The 19580-nt window shown below is 42.0% G+C and overlaps 1 protein-coding gene across 3 annotated transcripts in view; it reads right to left on the bottom strand.

Annotated features, from left to right (window-relative positions):
* Nae1 (NEDD8 activating enzyme E1 subunit 1) overlaps positions 1–17409 on the bottom strand; it is a 46210-nt gene extending 28801 nt beyond the window's left edge. The window contains exons 1-8 of one of the 3 annotated variants that reach the window (XM_004663475.2): positions 17313–17409; positions 10913–11016; positions 10733–10793; positions 8448–8478; positions 6728–6799; positions 6452–6531; positions 5439–5548; positions 3188–3297 (exon numbers count right to left, since the gene is read on the bottom strand). In XM_004663475.2, coding sequence (XP_004663532.1) covers positions 3188–3297; positions 5439–5548; positions 6452–6531; positions 6728–6799; positions 8448–8478; positions 10733–10793; positions 10913–11016; positions 17313–17365 — 621 coding nt within the window. In that variant the 5' untranslated portion in view covers positions 17366–17409. Of the gene's footprint in view, positions 1–3187; positions 3298–5438; positions 5549–6451; positions 6532–6727; positions 6800–8447; positions 8479–10732; positions 10794–10912; positions 11017–17312 lie in introns of those variants that run through there. The other 2 variants (XM_045141664.1, XM_045141665.1) reach the window with 2 other exon arrangements.
* Between the last annotated feature and the right edge of the window lie 2171 nt (positions 17410–19580).

Below are 19580 nucleotides of genomic sequence, written 5' to 3'. Positions count from 1 at the left end.
CACAAACCAAAGAAAATATCAGTATTAGTTAACATTAATTTTCACTTGTAAATCTTTTCAACAAAATTAAGTCATTTCCTAACATCTATGAAGTAATAAACAGGACTGGGTTAGTAGTAACTATTTTAGGAATTCTTTAGAGGCAGTATTCAATTTAACCCTGGTATGTACAATATGTACTCTGTCCCCACTTACTAAGCCAAAAAACAGTCTCATAGACCACCTAAAGGCACAGCTCAAATCCGTTTCAGGTGCCAGTCCAAGACTAAGAAATGAGAACTTTCTCCATGTTTTCTGATTAACCAAATGAACACCTGCATCATATGTAGGTAAGTTGTTTAGGGCTGGAGAGATTGCTCAGTGGTTAAGGTGCTTGCCTGCAAAACCTAACAACCCGAGTTTGATTCCCCAGTACCTACATAAAGCCACATGCACAAAGTAGCATATGCATCTGGAGTTCATTTGCAATGGATGGAGGCCCTGGTGCACCCATTCTCTCTGTCTGTCTTGCTCTCTGTCTCTCTGTGTCTCTGTCTGAATATGTGTGTGTGTGTGTGTGTGTGTGCCTTTCTATGCCTGCAAATATATATATATTTGCTTGGTACTTTCCAAGCCCCAAAAATTAAGTTGTTTTTTTTTTTAATTTATTTATTTAAGAGTGACAGACACAGAGAGAAAGACAGATAGAGGGAGAGAGAGAGAATGGGTGTGCCAGGGCTTCCAGCCTCTGCAAACGAACTCCAGATGCATGCGTCCCCTTGTGCATCTGGCTAATGTGGGACCTGGGGAACTGAGCCTCGAACCGGGGTCCTTAGGCTTCACAGGCAAGCACTTAACCATTAAGCCATCTCTCCAGCCCCCAAAATTAAGTTTTGAGGTAATGAATTTCAACAAATATCCACCTCAAACTAATTATTGGAATGTATGTTTTGTTTTGACCGGTTATGAGAGAAAAGATCACTATATAGCCCAGGCTGGCCTCCAACTTGTGATCTTCCTTCCTTAACACCTAAGGGCTAGGATTACAGGTCAACCTGTAATATGTACCTCAAATTCAGATTTTTTAATTTGTTGAGCTAGGGTCTCACTCTAGCCCAGGATGACCTGAAATTCATTATGTAGTCTCAGGCTGGCCTTGAACTCATGGCAATCCTCATACCTCTGCATTCCAAGTGCTGGGATTAAAGGCATGTGCCACCACACCTGGCCCAAATTAACTTCTTTTTTTTTTTTTTTTTTTTTGAGTTTAGGTCTCACTCTAACCCAGGTTCACCTGGAACTCAACTCTGTAGTTCCAGATTGGCTTTGAACTCAGTGATCATCCTATCTCTGCCTCCAGAGTGCTGGGATTAATGATGTGTGCTACTATGCCCAGTCAAACTATTTTGGGGGATTTTTGTTTATTTGTTTTACAAGGTAGGATCTCATTCTAGTTCAGGCTGACCTGGAATTCACAAGGTAATCACTATGTAGTCTCAGGGTGGCCTCGAACTCTCAGCAATCCTCCTACCTCACGAGTGGGGATTTAAAGGCGTGTGTCACCACACCTGGCAGTCAAACTATTTTTAAAAGTACATTTACCTGTGTAGATACACAGCCATGAAGGGAACTCTATATACATAATGCTCAATTTAACTTGGATGGTGACTATACAGAAAAATTCAGTTTATCTACTTTTCTTCAATTAAAAAAAGTTTTTGGGAGGTTGGAAAGATGGCTTAGCAGTTAAGCACTTGCCTGTGAAGCCTAAGGACCCCGATTCAAGGCTCAATTCCCCAGGACCCATGTTAGTCAAATACACAAGGGGGCGCATGCATCTGGAGTTTGTTTGCAGTGGCTGGAAGCCCTGGCATGCCCATCTCTCTCTTTCTTTCTGTTTGTCGCTCTCAAATAAATAAATAAACAAACAAAATTTTGGGGGGGCCAGGAGATAGTTCAGTGGATAAAGTACTTGTTACTCAAGCCACAGTACCAGAGTTTTGATCCTCACACCTCATATAACAAATTGGAAGCTGTGGCAGGCTTCTGTAATCCCAGAAACTGACTTTCTATAGTGAGTGCAGCAAATAACAGCAGAGAAAGAATACAAGAAACCCTGCTTCAGCTGGGCGTGGTGGCGCACGCCTTTAATCCCAGCACTTGGGAGGCAGAGGTAGGAGGATCGCCGTGAGTTCAAGGCCACCCTGAGACTACAGAGTTAATTCTAGGTCAGCCTGGACCAGAGTGAGACCCTACCTCGCAAAAAAAAAAAAAAAGAAACCCTGTTTCAGATGAGGTACAGAGGCAGAGTATGGACCTGAAAGTTGCCCCCAGATCTACACACACGCACACACACGCATGCACACCTGCACTCTCATAAACAAACATGGACATGCACATACATGATTTTTTAAAGTTTTTTTAAATGTGAAGGAAAATCAACTTATTGAAAAGGAGAAAAAAAAGGTTATTGTATGTCTTAGACAATAGGAATATGAAAATTTATAGTTTCACGTTGGTATAATTCAAACCTTAGGTTAACATGTTTGAAGCCAGGTAGGGTGGCCCCCAGGAACCAGGAGCAGGAGGACAGCCATAAGTTCAAAGCTAGTCTTATTTATATAGTAAGTTCCAGACCAGCCAGGACTACATATCAAGAGCTTATTTCAAAAAAGCCAAAAATATACCCTCTGGATGGAAGCCCCAAGGAAACCTCATATGGAAGGTCCTTGCGCTCTCCTAGTCCCACCCTCTCCTCAGCCAAGGTGATGGCAGAGGCAGAAGAGAACCTGCAGCCCACTTCTCACTGGAGAGGAAAACTTGTGATCAGCTTTGTGAAGAAGGTTCCACCTTACGCTCGTAGTACATTATCTTACCATGTTCTAGGATATCACATTCAAAAGGCCAAAAAAAAAAAAACAACCAAAAAACAAAACACACACACACACAAAAAAAAAAAAAAGTAAAATACTTGAATGAGTTTCTATTATAACATTAATATTATTGAGAGTATCTGCTTTCCAGGCTGAAGTGATTCATTCATTATTCTAGCCCTGCTTTCATCCTTTGTAATTTGTGGTAATTATGCTTTTCTTTTTAATACAAAAAATGTATAAAAACAAAAATTTGAAAAGGCAAAAAAAAAAAAGCCAAAAATATAATAGTTTTAAAGACCACCTATAAATTTAAGGCTGCAAACATTACCAACCTTTTTTTCCATATGATCCAAATCATAAGACTGAAAATGCTCTCTCAGTTCAGGAAATGGCTTATCCAATCGTAAATCCTCCAATGCATTATCAGGATGAGATTCTACTACTGTGAAACAAATAACCCAAAAAGACAAATTTTTAAACAATATACATTATAGGAACTTAAGAAACCAAAATTTGATTTTGTTTGTTTAAGACAAGGTCTCACACTATAGCTCAGGCTGCTGTTCTCAAGCTCATAGTAATCCTCCTCCCTCAGCTTTCTTTTTTTTTTTTTTTTTTGTGTTGAGATTACAGGCATGAGCCATTACATCCAGCTTATTGTTTGTTTTTTAATACTGATGAATGAATACTACTTTTTTTTAAGGTTATACTATTATGTCCCTTCTCCCTTGTGTTTATTTTTTGAGAAAAGCCCAAGATGACCTTGAACTCTAGATATTCTCTTGCCTCAGTCTCCAGAGTGCTGGAACTGAAGGCATGTGCCATCACATGTGCTGACTGTAAATTTTAATAAAAGATTTTTTAGAATAGTATTTGTTGTTATAACTGAAAAAGCTCAAAACTGACAAAATGTTTATACAGACAACTGGCAACCTACCCTTCCTCCTCTATGGTCTTTAGTAGTCAGCATCACTAGCTACCTAGACTTTTATCCTAGAAACCTGAGGGTCATCTTGGACTTTTGTTTCCTTGGCCTTACCCATCACTTCCTGATCTGATTTGTACACTGCCTCCCCACATGGAGAAATAAAAAACAAATGTGCAACTGCAGTGAGTATTTAGAATGAGGCACAATTCTACTAGTTGCTATCTATGTGACCTTAGGCAAACAATTTAATTTTCCTGTGCCTCAGCATCATCTGTAAAAACAGATACAAGAGCATCAACCAAAGAACTAATCAAGACAAAAAATTAATGAAATAATCCACATCAAGACAGGCTAACAGCTAGCAATGCTGACCTTGTTATTATCTACCTCCTCTTCCCTATCCATTACCTCTTCCCTTAGTGGCTCTCACTCTCCCCTATCCCCACACCTATCTAGACCACTGGAAACCTATAGCAGATCTGTCAACAGTCTTTTCCCTTTTAAAATATATTTAATTTAATTTATTTATTTATTTGAGAAAGAGAAAGAGAATGGGCACAATCCAGCTACTGCAAACCAACTCCAGAAGCATGTGCCACCTTGTGCACCTGGCTTATGTGGGTCCTGGAGAGTCGAACAGGCAAGCACTTTAACCACTAAGCCATCTCTACAGCCTGTGTTTTCCCTTTAAAATCCATTCATTCTCCATTCAACTTCAGAGTGATTAAAAAAACAAACTTTTGCTCTGTCACTCTCCCATTTATAATAGTCCATTACTTTCTAGCAAAAACTTGTCTAGCTGGGTATGGTGAGACATGCCTTTGATCCCAGCATTAGGGAGGCAGAGGTAGGAGGATCACAGTGAGTTTGAGGCCACCTTGAGACTACATAGAGAATTCCAGGTCAGCCTGAGCTAAAGTGAAACCCTACCTTGTAAAAAACAAAACAAAACAACGAAACACAAAAAAAACTTGTCTAACAAACCACTCCTCAATGATGCTGTCAATGTCAATGCCAATGCCTATTGCTGAATTAACAAAGTGCCTGGCTCACAGCTTGCACAGGATGAAAATACTTTCTTGAATAAATAAAATCTGAGTACTAAATGAAAACTTTTATGAAATTCTAAGATAAAGATTTTACAGACAACGCACCATTTTCAGTCTTGACTGACCCAAGCCTGTCTAAGAGAGACATTGGTCTCCATTAACATGGTGTCCTCGGGAACAATAATTAGGTAAATGGCTTGTTTGTCATGTGGAATTGAGCATAAACTGAAGAATCTAAGGCCAGCATGGGATAGAACAAAAGATTAGTGAGAAAAATGGTAGTATGACTTCTATGTGTGAGGATGACCCACAAACCTTTATTCTATCTCATGTAGTCACTGGGTTAGAGCAGAAGGAACCAAGGTACTTGCATGGCCACTGGGCCTCCTAACAGATGAAGAAAGCTGTACCTGTTGTACACTCTTTATTTTGCTATGAAGGGAAATAGCAGACTGTTGAATCTAATTATTTCTTTGAACCTACAGCCAGAGATGTACTGACACAAATTTATTTTGAAACTTAAAATTGACTTTATAAATTGCCACATGTCTAAAATTATAGCTCAAGAACCAGTAGCAACCCTCATATTATGCTTAACAATTTTACCTGGATGTTCTTTTATAATGATTCTCATATAACCAACTAGTCCATAGGTCCTACAGATCAAAAGAGGGATTTGGGAATTCCAGAGGACATCTGCTAAACGTAGCAATGTACTATAAAGGAAAGTAAAATAAGAACATAAGCAAATAATATATGCCAAACACCAAGCATGAAAATACCTTATAAAGTAACTTTCTTACGAAATAATAAATACAAAGATACATCCATTACATTTACATAAACAGGTAAGAATACAGTGGGGGGGGGGAAGCAATCTCCACTGCAATTTCAAAAGTAGTATCTTTTTTAATTAGATGGATATGAAATCTTCGTCTGTTTTACTAGAAAGAATGGTGCTGAAAATACTTTCTAAACATTTCCATAACAAAGGAAAGTATTTATAACATCCATGCACACACCTTCAAATCTTCCTGTAATCACTACTAATGCTAACTCATTTGTTTTTATGGTTTTTTTGGAGAGACTGAGGCCATGCTGGCCTTAAACTCAGATCCTCCCATCTCTGCCTTCTGAGAGCTGGGATTTATTTGTAATCTCTAATCAATAACCAATATTCACTGTAACTGCTCTAAGTATATCCAAATGAAGGGGCATGGCATGCAGCTCAGTTGGCACCTAGCTTGCTTAGTATTTATGAAGCCCTAGGTTCCATCCCCAGCACCACATACACCAGAAGTGGTGACAAATGCCTACAATCTCAGCACTTGGGAGATAGAAGCAGGAGGATCAGAAATTCAAGGTCATTCTTGGCACTACATAATGAATTTGAAGCCAGTTTGAATTATATGAAACCCTGTATCAAAAAAAAGTGAGCTTCAAATCTCATTTTTCTCTTTCCCATCTTTTCAAAGTTAGAATACATACAAGTGCATCAAATTAAAGATTTCTATGGAATTTAAGAATTTTAGAAACCATATTTACACTGCACAAAGAAAATAAAACTACATAAGTCAAGTAAGATTAACATTTTAAAATGTATTAGCATCTAAATTTACCTTTCAGGAAGCTGAGTTGCAATCACAACAGTAAACCTACAGAAAAATGAAGGATCATTGTCTAGAAGATTTTCTGGACTCTAAATAGGACAGGAGGGGAAAAAAACCCAACAATTTCACAATCATATTAAAGATGGTAGGAACAGTTTAGCTATTTTAGAATAAATAAGGCAACAAATTCCAACTAAACATAAGATTCAAAATTTTAAGTTTTTAGATCTTCAAATTGTTAAAAATTATTCTTCAGCAAAGATATAATGAGTATACATATTATACCTCTTCCACAAAACTTCCAGAGGCATCGCTATTTAATTCTTGTAACAACTCCATGGCAGCTTGAGCTCGGTTCTTTTTAAAAACAAAACATTTGACTTGAATTAGAATTACTTAGCTACAATGTAACCTACAGTTTACATATCAAGAAAAACTCACTATGAAGCCATCCAAATTTCATGTACAGATATGATATGTCTAGCTGTGGCTCAAACAAAATGTAACTCAGGATAGAACTAAATCATCACTAACTACAAACAGTTCTTTTTTATAACTTTTTACTGACAACCTACATACATATAGACAATATACCATGATCATAATCTCCTCTCAACACTCTTCCCCCAACCCCTTCTCCACTTGGAACCCTTTCCAACTAGTCTCTCTTCTATTTTGATGTTATCATTTTCTCTCCTTCTATTATGGAGTTCCTGGGTGGGAAGCATCAGTCACTGTGGGCTCATGAATGCCATGGCCACTATGTCTGGAAGACAATACTGCACAACACTTCTCTTTTTTTTTTTTCTTTGGTTTCTCTAGGTAGGGTCTCACTCTAACCCAGGCTGACCTGGAATTCACTCTGTATTCTCAGGCTGGCCTTGAACTCATAGCAATCCTCCTCCTTCTCTCCCTCCCAAGTGCTGGGATTAAAGGTGTGTGCTACCACACCCGGCTTCTCCAACTTTTCTAATTAGGCAAATGACTGAAAATCCTGGGTTCAGGCAGGGGTATGCTGGGAACAAGTTCTGACCCACTCTAACCACATCAACATCTACTATTCTGAACAAGAGTGGCCAGTCATCCAGAATACTATACCAAGTGCACTAACATGGTTTCCTAAACTCTTTAATTTGAATATTAAAGTAACCTACTGGCTAAATAAACTTACAAATTTTGCTAGGAACTCCATCCTCTGAATACTAACATTAAGACTTGAATACAGGACAGTACAAAAATAACAGGCAGGAGCTTGAGAGATGGCTCAGGGGTTAAAGGAGCTTGCTTGCAAAGCCTGATGACCCCGGTTTGATTTCTCAGTACACATCTAAAGCCAGATGCACAAAACGGTGCATGTGTCTGGAGCTCATTTGCAGTGGTAAGAAGTCCTGGTGCGACCATACTCACACACTCTCTCCTTTTCTCTCAAATAAATAAAGATATACGTTAAAAAAAAAAAAAAAAAAAAAAGCAGCCAGGTGTGGTGGCGTACACCTTTAATCCCAGCACTTGGGAGGCAGAGGTAGGAGGAACACTGTGAGTTCGAGGCCACCCTGAGACTACATAGTGAATTCCAGGTCAGCCTAGGCTAGAGTGAAATCCTACCTTTAAAAAAAAAAAAAATCGTAAGTAGTATTTCTAATTATCTAATTTCTAATTATTAAATTACCAAATTTATCAGATTAGAAAAGTAAGTTTTTTTCCCTCTGAGAATTAAGTTATTTACATATATATATGGTTTATTGGTAAGGGTTGGGGGAAAATGTACCTCTTCCAACTGCAAACACACTCCAGATGCATGAGCCACCTTGTGTATCTAGCTTCACATGGGCACTGGGAAACTGAACCTGGGGCCAAACTCTTGGTGACAGACTTTACAAGCAAGCGTCCTTAACCACTGGGCCTGAGAACAAACTCTTTTAAAGTCAAAATGTTTCAGGCAGTCAAGATATAGTGGCATTATTAGATGTTCATGCACAGCCGTATTCAATAACTGATTGCTTACCTTGCCAATACTGCTTCTTTGAAGAAAAAAACTAAAGTGGACGGAATAAAAAAACAGGTCACATGGCTATCAAAGTTGCTTATATAGCATGGGCACTGCATTCTTAATATAAAATAAACCTTTTTAAAAAAATTATTTGTGGACTGGAAAGATGGCTTAGCATTTAAGCACTTGCCTATGAAGCCTAAGGACCCCGATTCGAGGCTCTATTCCCCAGGGTCCACGTTAGCCAGATGCACAAGGGGGTGCACGCATCTGGAGTTCATTTGCAGTGGCTGGAAGCCCTGGCATGCCCATTCTCTCTATCTGCCTCCTTCTCTCTCTGTCACTCTCAAATAAATAAATAATTTGTACAGAGGATAGAAAACATAGTCTCACACATTCTAGGCCACACATGCTATCACTGAGCTCCCCAGACCACAAACTCTTATATTCATAATAGCCTTCTTGAAGGAAGAAAACTGGATGGGCTGGTAAATCAATGTTTCCCAAGTAAGCAACACAGAATACAAATTTCACAAGGAGCTCTCAGAGAAGAGTTCCTAGGCTAACATAAAAAGAGAGAAAGGGGCTGGAGATAAGGCTTAGTGATTAAGGCACTTGCCTGCAAAGCCAAAGGACCCAGGTCCAATTCCCCAGGACCCACCTAAGCCAGATGTACAAGGTGGCATATGCATATGGAGTTTATTTGCAGATGGCTAAAGGCCCTGGTATGCCCATTCTCTATCTGCCTTTCCCCATCCCTCCCCCTCCCTCTCTCTCTCTCTCTCTCTCTCTCTCTCTAATAAATAAAATGTAGGGAGGGCTAGGGAAGGGCCAGGGAAACAGTTCTGTGAGTAACAGTGTTTGCTGTGCAAGCACAGGAACTTGAGATCCATCTCTAGCACCCATGTAAAAAGCTAGGTATGGCCATGCATGCCTGAAATCCCAAAGTAGAGCAATGCAGAAACAAGAAGGCTCACTGAGGCTCTGCCTGTCAGTCTAACACCACCACCAACAAAGCTCCAGATTCAGTGAAAAACAGTGATAGAAGAAGACACCTGACAACCTTCTCTGGCCTCCACATGCATGTACACATGGCATGCACACTTATATATATGAGCATAAACTACATACACACACCAAAAAATTGTAAAATACTGGGGAAACATATGATTATATCTCCTTGGAAAGTCACAGTATAATAATACATAATATACAAAATAATAAAGTTTTATGAACATTTTATTGACAACCTCCATACATAAAAATAATAAGGTAGTAAAGAACCTAACTTCATTTGACCTATTTCCCAAACTCATTTGACCATGGATCCCATTTAAATGCACCAATGTTCTGCAGGCACCTGGGAAATAATGTAGTGAACCGTTTGTTTTTGCAGGAAACCACAAAAGGTTTATTCAAACTTCCTCCCACACAAACCCCAATCATATCCCAGAGGCCCAGATAGGTTGATCAGAGCCAGGGTCTAATTTTGTGGCAGAAGCACATGCCTCCATACAAAAAAAGAAACTATTCTTAGAGCATTCAGTATAATCAATCAAGAAAGAACAATACAGGACTTTATCTTTATATATACTAATAAGAGGGATGTGCTGGAGGCAAGAGAAACTTATACTACCACCCAAAGAAAAGGTATCAATGCAACATATGAACTGAATTCTGGTTTTACTGCATTTACTTATTGTTTATGGACAAACATGAGAGATCCTAGACTCCAAATCCTTCACAAGTTTGAGGTCCAATTTGGGAATGCTCTGAAAGTAAATGTCATACTCTGTAAAGAATGAAATATAAATCATCTCTAATAGCTTTTTTTGTTTGTTTGTTTGTTTGAGCAAAGCAAAGGGGATTTGCTGAGCTGAAAGCCTTGAAGGGACCTAAAGAAGGTTGCTTAAAACAGCATTTTTTATACAATATAGTACAGTGAGATACACCTGGACTAATCTTAAAAGATATCACATATCAAAGGCATTGTTTATATTATTCTTAAAAATCCTTAAAGAGAATTATCATATACTAACATATAGGAATTAATCCAAGGGCTTAAAAGTACAGAGATTTCACAAGTAAGGGAAGAATGATCACTCCCTTGTACTAATAATAGTACTGATGGGAACCATTTGTTAATGGTCCATCGGCCAAGACACTATGCTAACACTTCATCAACTCACTTCCTCCTCACCATAATCCTAACATATGGTCAAGAGGCAATTCTAAGCATATGGTCAGAGCTCCTCAGTGTAATGCCTTCCCTAACATACACATATTTGAAAAGAACATACTTGTTTCCAGCATCCTCTCCGCTAACCTGATTTCCATCAATAATTGTAAATGATCCAATACCTGGAGAAACAAAATAGTCAGTCAAGAATATTATTTCTAGATCAGAACCTTAAAGCAGTATGCCCAGATCAGAACTACAAAGAAGTCAACTTAGAACATAACCACCCTAACTACATTACCTGGTAACACTAAGTTTTTAAGAATTTCAGTTCCTGTAGCTGTTGCATTTATTAGACAAACATGAGCAGATTCCAAAGCTTCTTGCCCATGATCACCCCACAACCTATAAAGTAAGACACAAATTAGACACTGTTAAAAGTTTCACAAAAACGTATCTTTCTTACACTTGAATGGTGATCTTTGATCTTTAAAGTGTTCTTGTATAGAAATATGTGAGACAGAAACAGATGTTATTGTGGGGTTATATGGCAAAGTAACTGTATTATACTTTGATGTAGCAGAATGAGAAACCTTCAGCTCCTTGTCCTTTCCAACAGATAATTTACAGAACACAAAGTCTATAGATATATTCACCAATATTAAAGAAATGTCTTGGCCAGGCATGGTGGCACATGCCTTTAATCCCAGCACTTGGGAGGCAGAGGTAGGAGGATTGCTATGAGTTTGAGGCCACCCTGAGACTACATGGTGAATTCCAGGTCAGCTTGGGCTAGAGTGAGATCCTACCTCAAAAAAACAAACAACAAGAACAAAATAATTAAATAAAGAAAAAAAGAAATGTCCTGGCCAGGCGTGGTGGCACATGCCTTTAATCCTAGCACTTGGGAGGCAGAGGTGGGAGGATCACCACAAGTTCGAGGCCACCTTAAGACCACATAGTGAATTCCAGGTCACAGAGTGAGACCCTACCTCAAAAAAACAAAAAAAAAAAAAAAAAAAGTCTTACTCAGGTGAGGTAGCATGCACCTATTGTTCCAGCAATTCAGGAGATTAAGGCAAAAGGATCTCTTAAGCCAAGTTCAGAGTCAGCATGGGCAACATAGTGAGATTCTATGTCTTTAAAAAGGGGGAGGTGTGGAGAGATGGCTTAGTGGTTTAAGCACTTGCCTGTGAAGCCTAAGGACCCAGGTTTGACTCCCCAGTAACCACATAAGCCAGATTCATAAGGTGGTGCATGTGTCTGGAGTTTATTTGCAGTGGCTAGAGACTCTGGCATGCTTATCATCTAACCTATCCCTATCTGCCTCTTTCTGTTTCAAATAATAAATAAAATAAAAATCTTTAACAAGGGAGCTCAGAAGTTAAGTATGCTTCCTCCACAAGCAAGAGGGCCCAAGTTGCCTGTGTTCAAATCTCCAGAACTCCCATAAACAGCTGGGTATGGCCATATGTACTAGTAACTCAAGTCCAGGGAGGGGGGACAAGGAAACAGAGACCCAGGAATTGGGGAGAGCATGTGAAAAACAGAAAGGTCTGGGACTCCAGCTCAAAACAAGAATGGGGACTGGGGAGATTACTCAACCATTAAAGGTGCCTGTTTGCAAAGCCTGCCAATCTGGGTTCAATTCCCCAGTACACACATAAAGCCTGATGATGCTCAAAATGGTACATGCATCTGGAGTTCATTTATAGTGACAAGAGACCCTGGCATGCCCATACTCTTTTTCTCTCAGCTCACAAATAAGTAAATAAATACTTTTTTTAAAAAAGCAAAAGTGATGGGGCTAGAGAGATAACTTAGGCTAAGGAACTTAACTTATGTTCAATTTCCCAGTACCAAGGTTAGCCAGATGCACAAGACGGCACGCGTCTGGAGTTTGTTTGCAGTGGCTAGAGGCCCTGACATGCCCATTCTCTCTACCTGCCTCTTCCCCCACTTTCTTTCTGTCAATATATATTTTTTTGGTTTTGTTTATTTTATTTGAGAGTGACAGACAGAGAAGAGGAGGGAGAGAGGGAGAGAATGGGTGCGCCAGGGCTTCCAGCCACTGCAAAGAACTCCAGACGCGTGTGCCCCCTTATGCATCTGGCTAGCGTGGATCCTGGGGAATCACGCCTCGAACCAGGATCCTAAGGCTTCACAGGCAAGCACTTAACTGCTAAGCCATCTCTCCAGCCCACATTAATTAATATATATCGACAGGGGCTGGAGAGATGGCTTAGCAGTTAAGGCATTTGCCTGCAAAGCCAAAGGACCACAGTTTGATTCCCCAGGACCCATGTAACCCAGATGCACAAGGGGGTACATGCGTCTGGAGTTTGTTTGCAGTGGCTGGAGGCCCTAACACACCCATTCTCTCTCCTTCTTATAAATAAATAAAAATAAAGTTTAAAAAATATATTAAGTTTAAAAAGGGGGGGCCTTCGCATCACCCATCGAAAGCAGATTCCCCTTGTAGGTACACTCAATTTGTATGAATGCAGCCCAACATAACATTATAAACTTACTTAAAACATTATGATGGGCTGGGAAGATGACTCAGTGGGTAAATGGGTACAAAAATAAGAACCTGAGTTTGAATCCCAAATACCAAGTACAAATGCCTCACGATTATAATCCCAGTGCTGAAGACAGACAGATACCAGGGCTTATGAAATTAATCTAGCCAAACCGATGAGCATCTGGGCTCAGGGTGACCCTGTCTCAAAGAAAATAAGTTGGAGAGTGACTGAGGAAGACACCTGACCTCAACCTCTGGCCACCACATGCACAAAGATGCATGTGTACTCCCCAATACATACAAACACTCATACGTAAATGCATGCACATCATACAAAATAACAAGACTTTTTGTGAAATTTTTTATTAACTGACTGCACAGGTCTCAAGCATTAATTAATTCTGTAAGTGACAATGCCATGTCACAATGTTAAAAGACTTAAGGCTTCACACACTTGGGAGCCTATTACCACATTGGCTTTTTTTTTTTTGGTTTTTCCAGGTGGGGTCTCACTCCCCTAACTCAGGCTGACCTGGAATTCACTAGTCTCAGGGTAGCCTCAAACTCACAGTGATCCTCCTACCTCTGCCTCTCGAGTGCTGGGATTAAAGGTGTGCACCACCAAGCCTGGTTTTTTGTTGTTGTTATTGTTTTGAGGTAGGGTCTTACTTTAGCTCAGGCTAGCTGGAATTCACTATGTAGTCTCAGGGTGGCCTTAAGCTCATGGCAATCCTACCTTTGCCTTCCAAGTGCTAGGATGAAAGGCATGCACTACCACACCCAGCCTCCAACTCACATTCTAAAGGGGACCAGATCATGCTGCTGGCCTAAGGCTTTGCCTATGGTAGATCATCACTAAACAGTTGTAAAATGAAGGAGGCCTAGCCTGGAAAGACCAGATAGACCAGAAACATGTTTGGTTTTTTCCCATGGAAGTAGGGCACATGGTTCTAGTTCTGTATTTGGCTAAGAGAAGGTAGCTAGAGCTGAGTCTATGAATATTGGTGCATCTGTAAGTAATATGTTTCGAGAAAGGATCCAAACAAGAAAGAATATTCTCTGCTCGCTTATTGGCCTGAGAGCCAGGGCCCTGATCACAGGTTGCTACCTGCCCATTCAACTATTTCTGCTTCCTTCTGACACTTTTCAAAAATATTTTTTTCAGGGCTGGAGAGATGGCTCAGCAGTTAAGGCACTTGCCTGCAAAGCCAAAGGATGCAGGTTTAACTCCCCAGGACCCACATAAGCCAGATGCACAAAGTGATACATGTGTCTGGAGTTTGTCTGCAGCAGCTGAAGACCCTGGCATGCCCATTTTGCCTCTTTCTCTCTCAAATAAAATATCTAACATATTTTTTTTCAGTTTTTTGCACTTGTGTGTAGGCGTGCCAGGTCTCCTGCCTCTGCAAACCAATGCCATTTCATTATGCCACATTTTGCATCTGATTTTGCATGAGTGCTAGAGAACTGAACCTGGACCATCAAGCTTTGCAAGCAAATCTTTAAACCTAGCTCCTCCAACACTTCTAAACCAATAACCACTTCTCATTATTAAAAGTAAAGTTTCAGAGCTGGGAAGATGGTTCAGCAGTTAAAGATGCTTGCTCACAAGGCCTACCAGCCTGGGCTCAATTCCTAAGCTATCCACATAAACTGAATGTAAAAAGTGATGCAAGTGTCTGGTGTTCAATTTCAGCAAGAGACCCTGCTCCTCCTACACATACACACATGCAAATAAAAAAAGAAATCCTAGGGGCTGGAGAGATGGCTTAGCAGTTAAAGCACTTGCCTGCAAAGCCAAAGGACATAGGTTCAATTCCTCAGGACCTATGTAAGCCAGATGCACAATATGGCACATGCGTCTGGAGTTTGTTTGTAGTGACTCTCTCTCCCTCTGTCTCTCTCAAATAAATAAAGAAAAATAAAATATTTTAAAAATAAAAAATCTTAGGAGCCAGGCGTGGTGGAGCACACCTTTAATCCCAGCACTCGGAAGGTAGAGGTAGGAGGATCACCATGAGTTTGAGGTCACCCTGAGACTACATAGTGAATTCTAGGTCAGCCTGAGCTAGAGTGAGATCCTACCTTGAAAAACAAAAACAAAACAAAAAAAATCTTAGAAGAACTCAAATGTTATTCTCTAAAACAAAACCTTAAAAAAGGGGGGGGGATGGAGAGATGGTTCAGTGGTAGCCTGCAAAACCTAACAACCCAAGTTTGATTCCCCAGTACCCATATAAAGCCAGATGCACAAAAAGGGGCACATGCCGCTAGTTTCTTTTTTCCCCCAAATGGCCAGAGGCCCTGGCGTGTCCATTCTCTCTCTCTCTCTTTCTTTCTCTCTCTCTCTCTCTCTCTCTCTCCTTGCAAATAAATAAATTTAAAAAAAAATTTAAAGGTAAATTTGATGCTTTATGGAATAGACTGAATAAAAAAACCCTTTCTGGTACTTTGTAGCTAGCCTTACATATGTTCTCAGTTTGGCTATATATGGTTATATCTATACTCAAAACACAAGTTCAAGAATGGCCAATAATTCATGGGAGTTGCCAGGGTTCTAGTTTTAAGACATGCCAAACAACTCTGGTAAAGTTACCTAACTTCTCCAAGACTTAATGCTCCCATCTGTAAAGCACAGAGCATCTGTCTTGGAGGATGCTCTCACAACCAAGTGCCTACATTCCCTGATTCAGCACTATGCTGTAGGTGCAAATGGATGTTCCTGTCATTAGGACCATACTGCAACTTCTCTACGGTGCAGAAGGGTGGAGACAAACATTTTTTAAAGCTATTTTTATTTTTATTTTTTTAGAGAGAATGCTAGAGAGAGAGACATTCAAAGAGAGATAATTAGGGCACCAGGGCCTCAGCCAAGCAAACAAACTCCAGACACTTGTGCCACCTAGGGGGCACGTGTGACCTTGAGCCTGCCTCACATTTGTGCATCTGGCTTACCTGGGATCTGGAGAGTAGAACATGAGTCCTTAGGCTTCACAGGCAAGTGCCTTAACCACTAAGCCATCTCTCTCTAGGCCTATTTCTTAAATTTTTATTTACTTAGTTAGAAAGAGGCAGAGACAGAGAGAGAGAGAGAAAATTGGCATGTCAGGGCCTCCAGCCACTGCAAAGGAACACCAGAAGAATGCACCACCTTATGCATCTAGCTTACTTGGGTACTGGGGGATTGAACCTGGGTCCTTAGGCTTCACAAACAAGCACCTTCACCTTAACCTCTAAGCCATCTCCCCAGCCCAACACAAACATTTTTTTAAAAATTGAGACCATTGACTCAAAACACAGATGCTCAAGGAATTGGAACAAAAAGGGCAAAGGGTGGAGGTCCGCCTGATGGTTTAAATCTGCCTCGTCCATGAAGGTAGCCACTGGCCACAAGGGGGTACTAAGCACTAGAAATAAGGCTACAATAAATTAAGACGTGCTGTTAAAGGTATAAATAAATTATTTGCAAGATGGTGAACAAAAGTAAAATGTCTCAGTTTTAACTTTGTGTTTAACTTTCTGTGTTGAAGTGGTAATACTTCGGACATACTACATTGGGCTAAATATATAACTACGTTATAAAAATTGACTTCACCTGTCTTTATTTCCCTCCCACCCACTCACACCCCCTAGATAGGGTCTTATTGTGTAGCCCAGGCTGGTTTCTCAACTTCAAAATCCACCTGCCTCAGCCTCTCAAGTGCTAGGATTACAGGCATGAGCCTCCACATCCGGCTTTTTACTTTTTTTTTTCACGTGGCTACTACAGAAATGTGCGGCTCGCAGGAGACTAGCATTGTGTCTTTCCATTGGACAGCGCGGACTTGGAACAATACCTGACCCTCGGTACCCGGTGTGCGGCCGGGATGGGGGGGGAGGGAGACTCCGGATCCTGGAGAACGAGGGAGGCCGGCAGCGACGGCGGACAGCGCGCCCCTCGAGACGGCCCGGCGTGGCGCGAACCGGGGCTGGCGACGCGCAGTCCCGGCCTTGGCGGGGGCAGTGCAGCGGGGACGGCTCCCCACGCGCCGCGCCGCGCCGCGCCGCCCTGCCTGGCCAGAGGCCTGAGCGAGGCCCGCCCTCGCCGCCCGGCGCTCAGGCCGGGCCGGGCCTTCAGGGAAGCCCGCCAGCCCGCCTGCCCGCTCCACTCGGCTCCGCTCGGGGAGTCCCGGCTCACCTCAGCTGCCGGTCGTACTTCTGCTCCTTGAGCAGCTTCCCCGGCTGCGCCATGGCCGCGCCCGCGGAGCCAACCGCACAGCCGCGTACTCCCTCCACGCGCGCGCAGGCGCACTAAGAGCCCTGTCGCCTCCCGCGCAGCGCCCGCAGGGGGCGCCGCGGCCGCACTGCGCAGGCGTCATCTGGACGCTGGGGGAAGCCAGCTGAACTGGAGTTGGGTCGGCCAGGTGCCTCTGCCAGTAGCGAACAGTCCATGTCTCTGTCTGTGCGGTTGTCATGGGAAACTCACGCTTTAGAATCAGGCAGACTTAGATTTTTATCCCTTCCTAACTACGAGAATTGCTCTTTGCTGTTTAAGCCTTCAACTTGCCCAGTTGTACAATGAGGATGCTCTGGATCTCCACTCATCACAGTGATCTTTGAGCCTTAAATGAGATTTTTTGTTGTTGTTTTTCGAGGTATGGTCTCACTCTAGCTCAGGCTGACCTGGTATTCACTATGTAGTCTCTGGGTGGCCTCGAACTGATGGCGATCCTCCTGCAGCTGCCTCCCAAGTGCTGGGAGTAAAGGCCTGTGCCACCATGCCTGGCTAAAATGAGACTTTTGAGGGCCAGACTCACAAAAGTCCTGTATGAACAACAATTTTTATTATACTGATCGTTCTGTCCACACTCTTCTTCCCTCCTGTTGTGCAACAAGACTATCTTTTAAGGGCCTGTTTTGAACGACAAAGCCAGTTGCTCCTAATGAGCTTGGACACTGTTCTTGGACAGCTCACAGTCTCAAGTAAGCTGAGAGGGGCAATAAACCAGCACTCACTCACCAAGGTGGCCCTTCTACAGGGAGAAGCTGTCATGATGAGGTGGACAGAGAGGCCCCACCTCATGCTTCCTTACAAGAATGTTCCAGGTGGAGTAGGGATGAAAAGGTGTTTTATGCAGAAGGAACAATAGATATCATCTCTAGGAGTTAAAGGAGGCCATTTTTCCCTTTGGTGACAAATGGAGTGCAGTCCAGGGAGATTTGAGAGACAGCAGGGATTGAGCTGTGAGGACCATGAACATAGAAACAAAAAGGAATTTAGAACTTCAAGTGGCACCACCAACTCCATGTGGTGCAGGATGACTGTCATGTGGCAACCAATGCCCAGGAAGAAGCTTACTCCATGGGAAAGAGGGCAGTGGCTAGAGGCCCAGTGACCAGCCTGGAGGGAAATAAGGAAGGATTCCTTCCTCTCTCTGCCCCAGTCCCTTCAGGCATCTCCAGGTTAATAATTGCCTGGAATAAGGTGAAAATGAGTATAGATCCCCACACTCACATCACATTCTTCTAGGGTGGGGACAATTTGACAGTAATGTTGCAGTGATGATGAATGTACTTCCCCTGGACAAAGTCTGCAGAACCTGGTGAGGGCACACACTTCCATGGCTTCCCTAACCAGCCCCGGAACCCAGCTGGTGGGAGAGAGAAGCAGGAGGTTTTCCCAGCTCATCATGTACTCATACCATCGCATTTCCTTGTCCAGTTCGACAGGTGAAACATAAGGGATAATAAAATACACCCAGGGAATGTAGGAAGGTCAAAGTGACAGTTGAAAGTTCACTACTTATCCTCTCATGTTCATTGTTGTCAGGGATTGCTCAAAGGGAAACACCCACCCATTTGCTTGGGAGTGGGTTGCATGGGGGAGGGTCATCCTGCCTGTGAGCTGCATGATTTTGAGATGCTGTTGGTGTCTGTGAAAAGATACCTCAGTGTTTTTATTTCCTAAGACTGCCATAACAACGTACAATGAGCTTAGTGGCTTAAATCAGAAATGTTTCACAATTCCAGAGGCTTGAAGTCTGAAACCAAAGTGTGAGCAGGACTGTGCTCCTTTTGAAACCTGCAGTGGAGAATCCCTTCTCTTGCTAGTTCTTCTGGTCTGCCAGGAATCCCTGCCTTGCAGCTTTGGGACTTCAGTCTCTGACCCTCTCTCTCTTGGCATGGAGCTTGCCCTCGTGTTTTGAGTGGTCTCTCTTCTTAGACTGTGCCCAGGGACAGTGCATTCATCATCACAGCAACATCACTGTCCAACTGTGCCCTCTCCCCTGTCTTGATTACAACACCAAAGGGGTTAGAACTTCAACAACTTTTGTGGGCTAAAAATACAACCCAAAGAAAGATGGAAAGGCACAAGTGCTGGAGCTGTGGAGGCTAATCAGATACAGCTCCTGCCACCTGGAAATCAGGGCCCACTAGTGCATGGTTTTCCTATTGTGCAGTGCAG

Source organism: Jaculus jaculus, chromosome 1, assembly GCF_020740685.1.
Source record: "Jaculus jaculus isolate mJacJac1 chromosome 1, mJacJac1.mat.Y.cur, whole genome shotgun sequence".
NCBI lineage: Eukaryota > Metazoa > Chordata > Mammalia > Rodentia > Dipodidae > Jaculus > Jaculus jaculus.
Note: the sequence above shows the minus strand (reverse complement) of the source record. Positions and strands in the feature narration are given on the sequence as shown.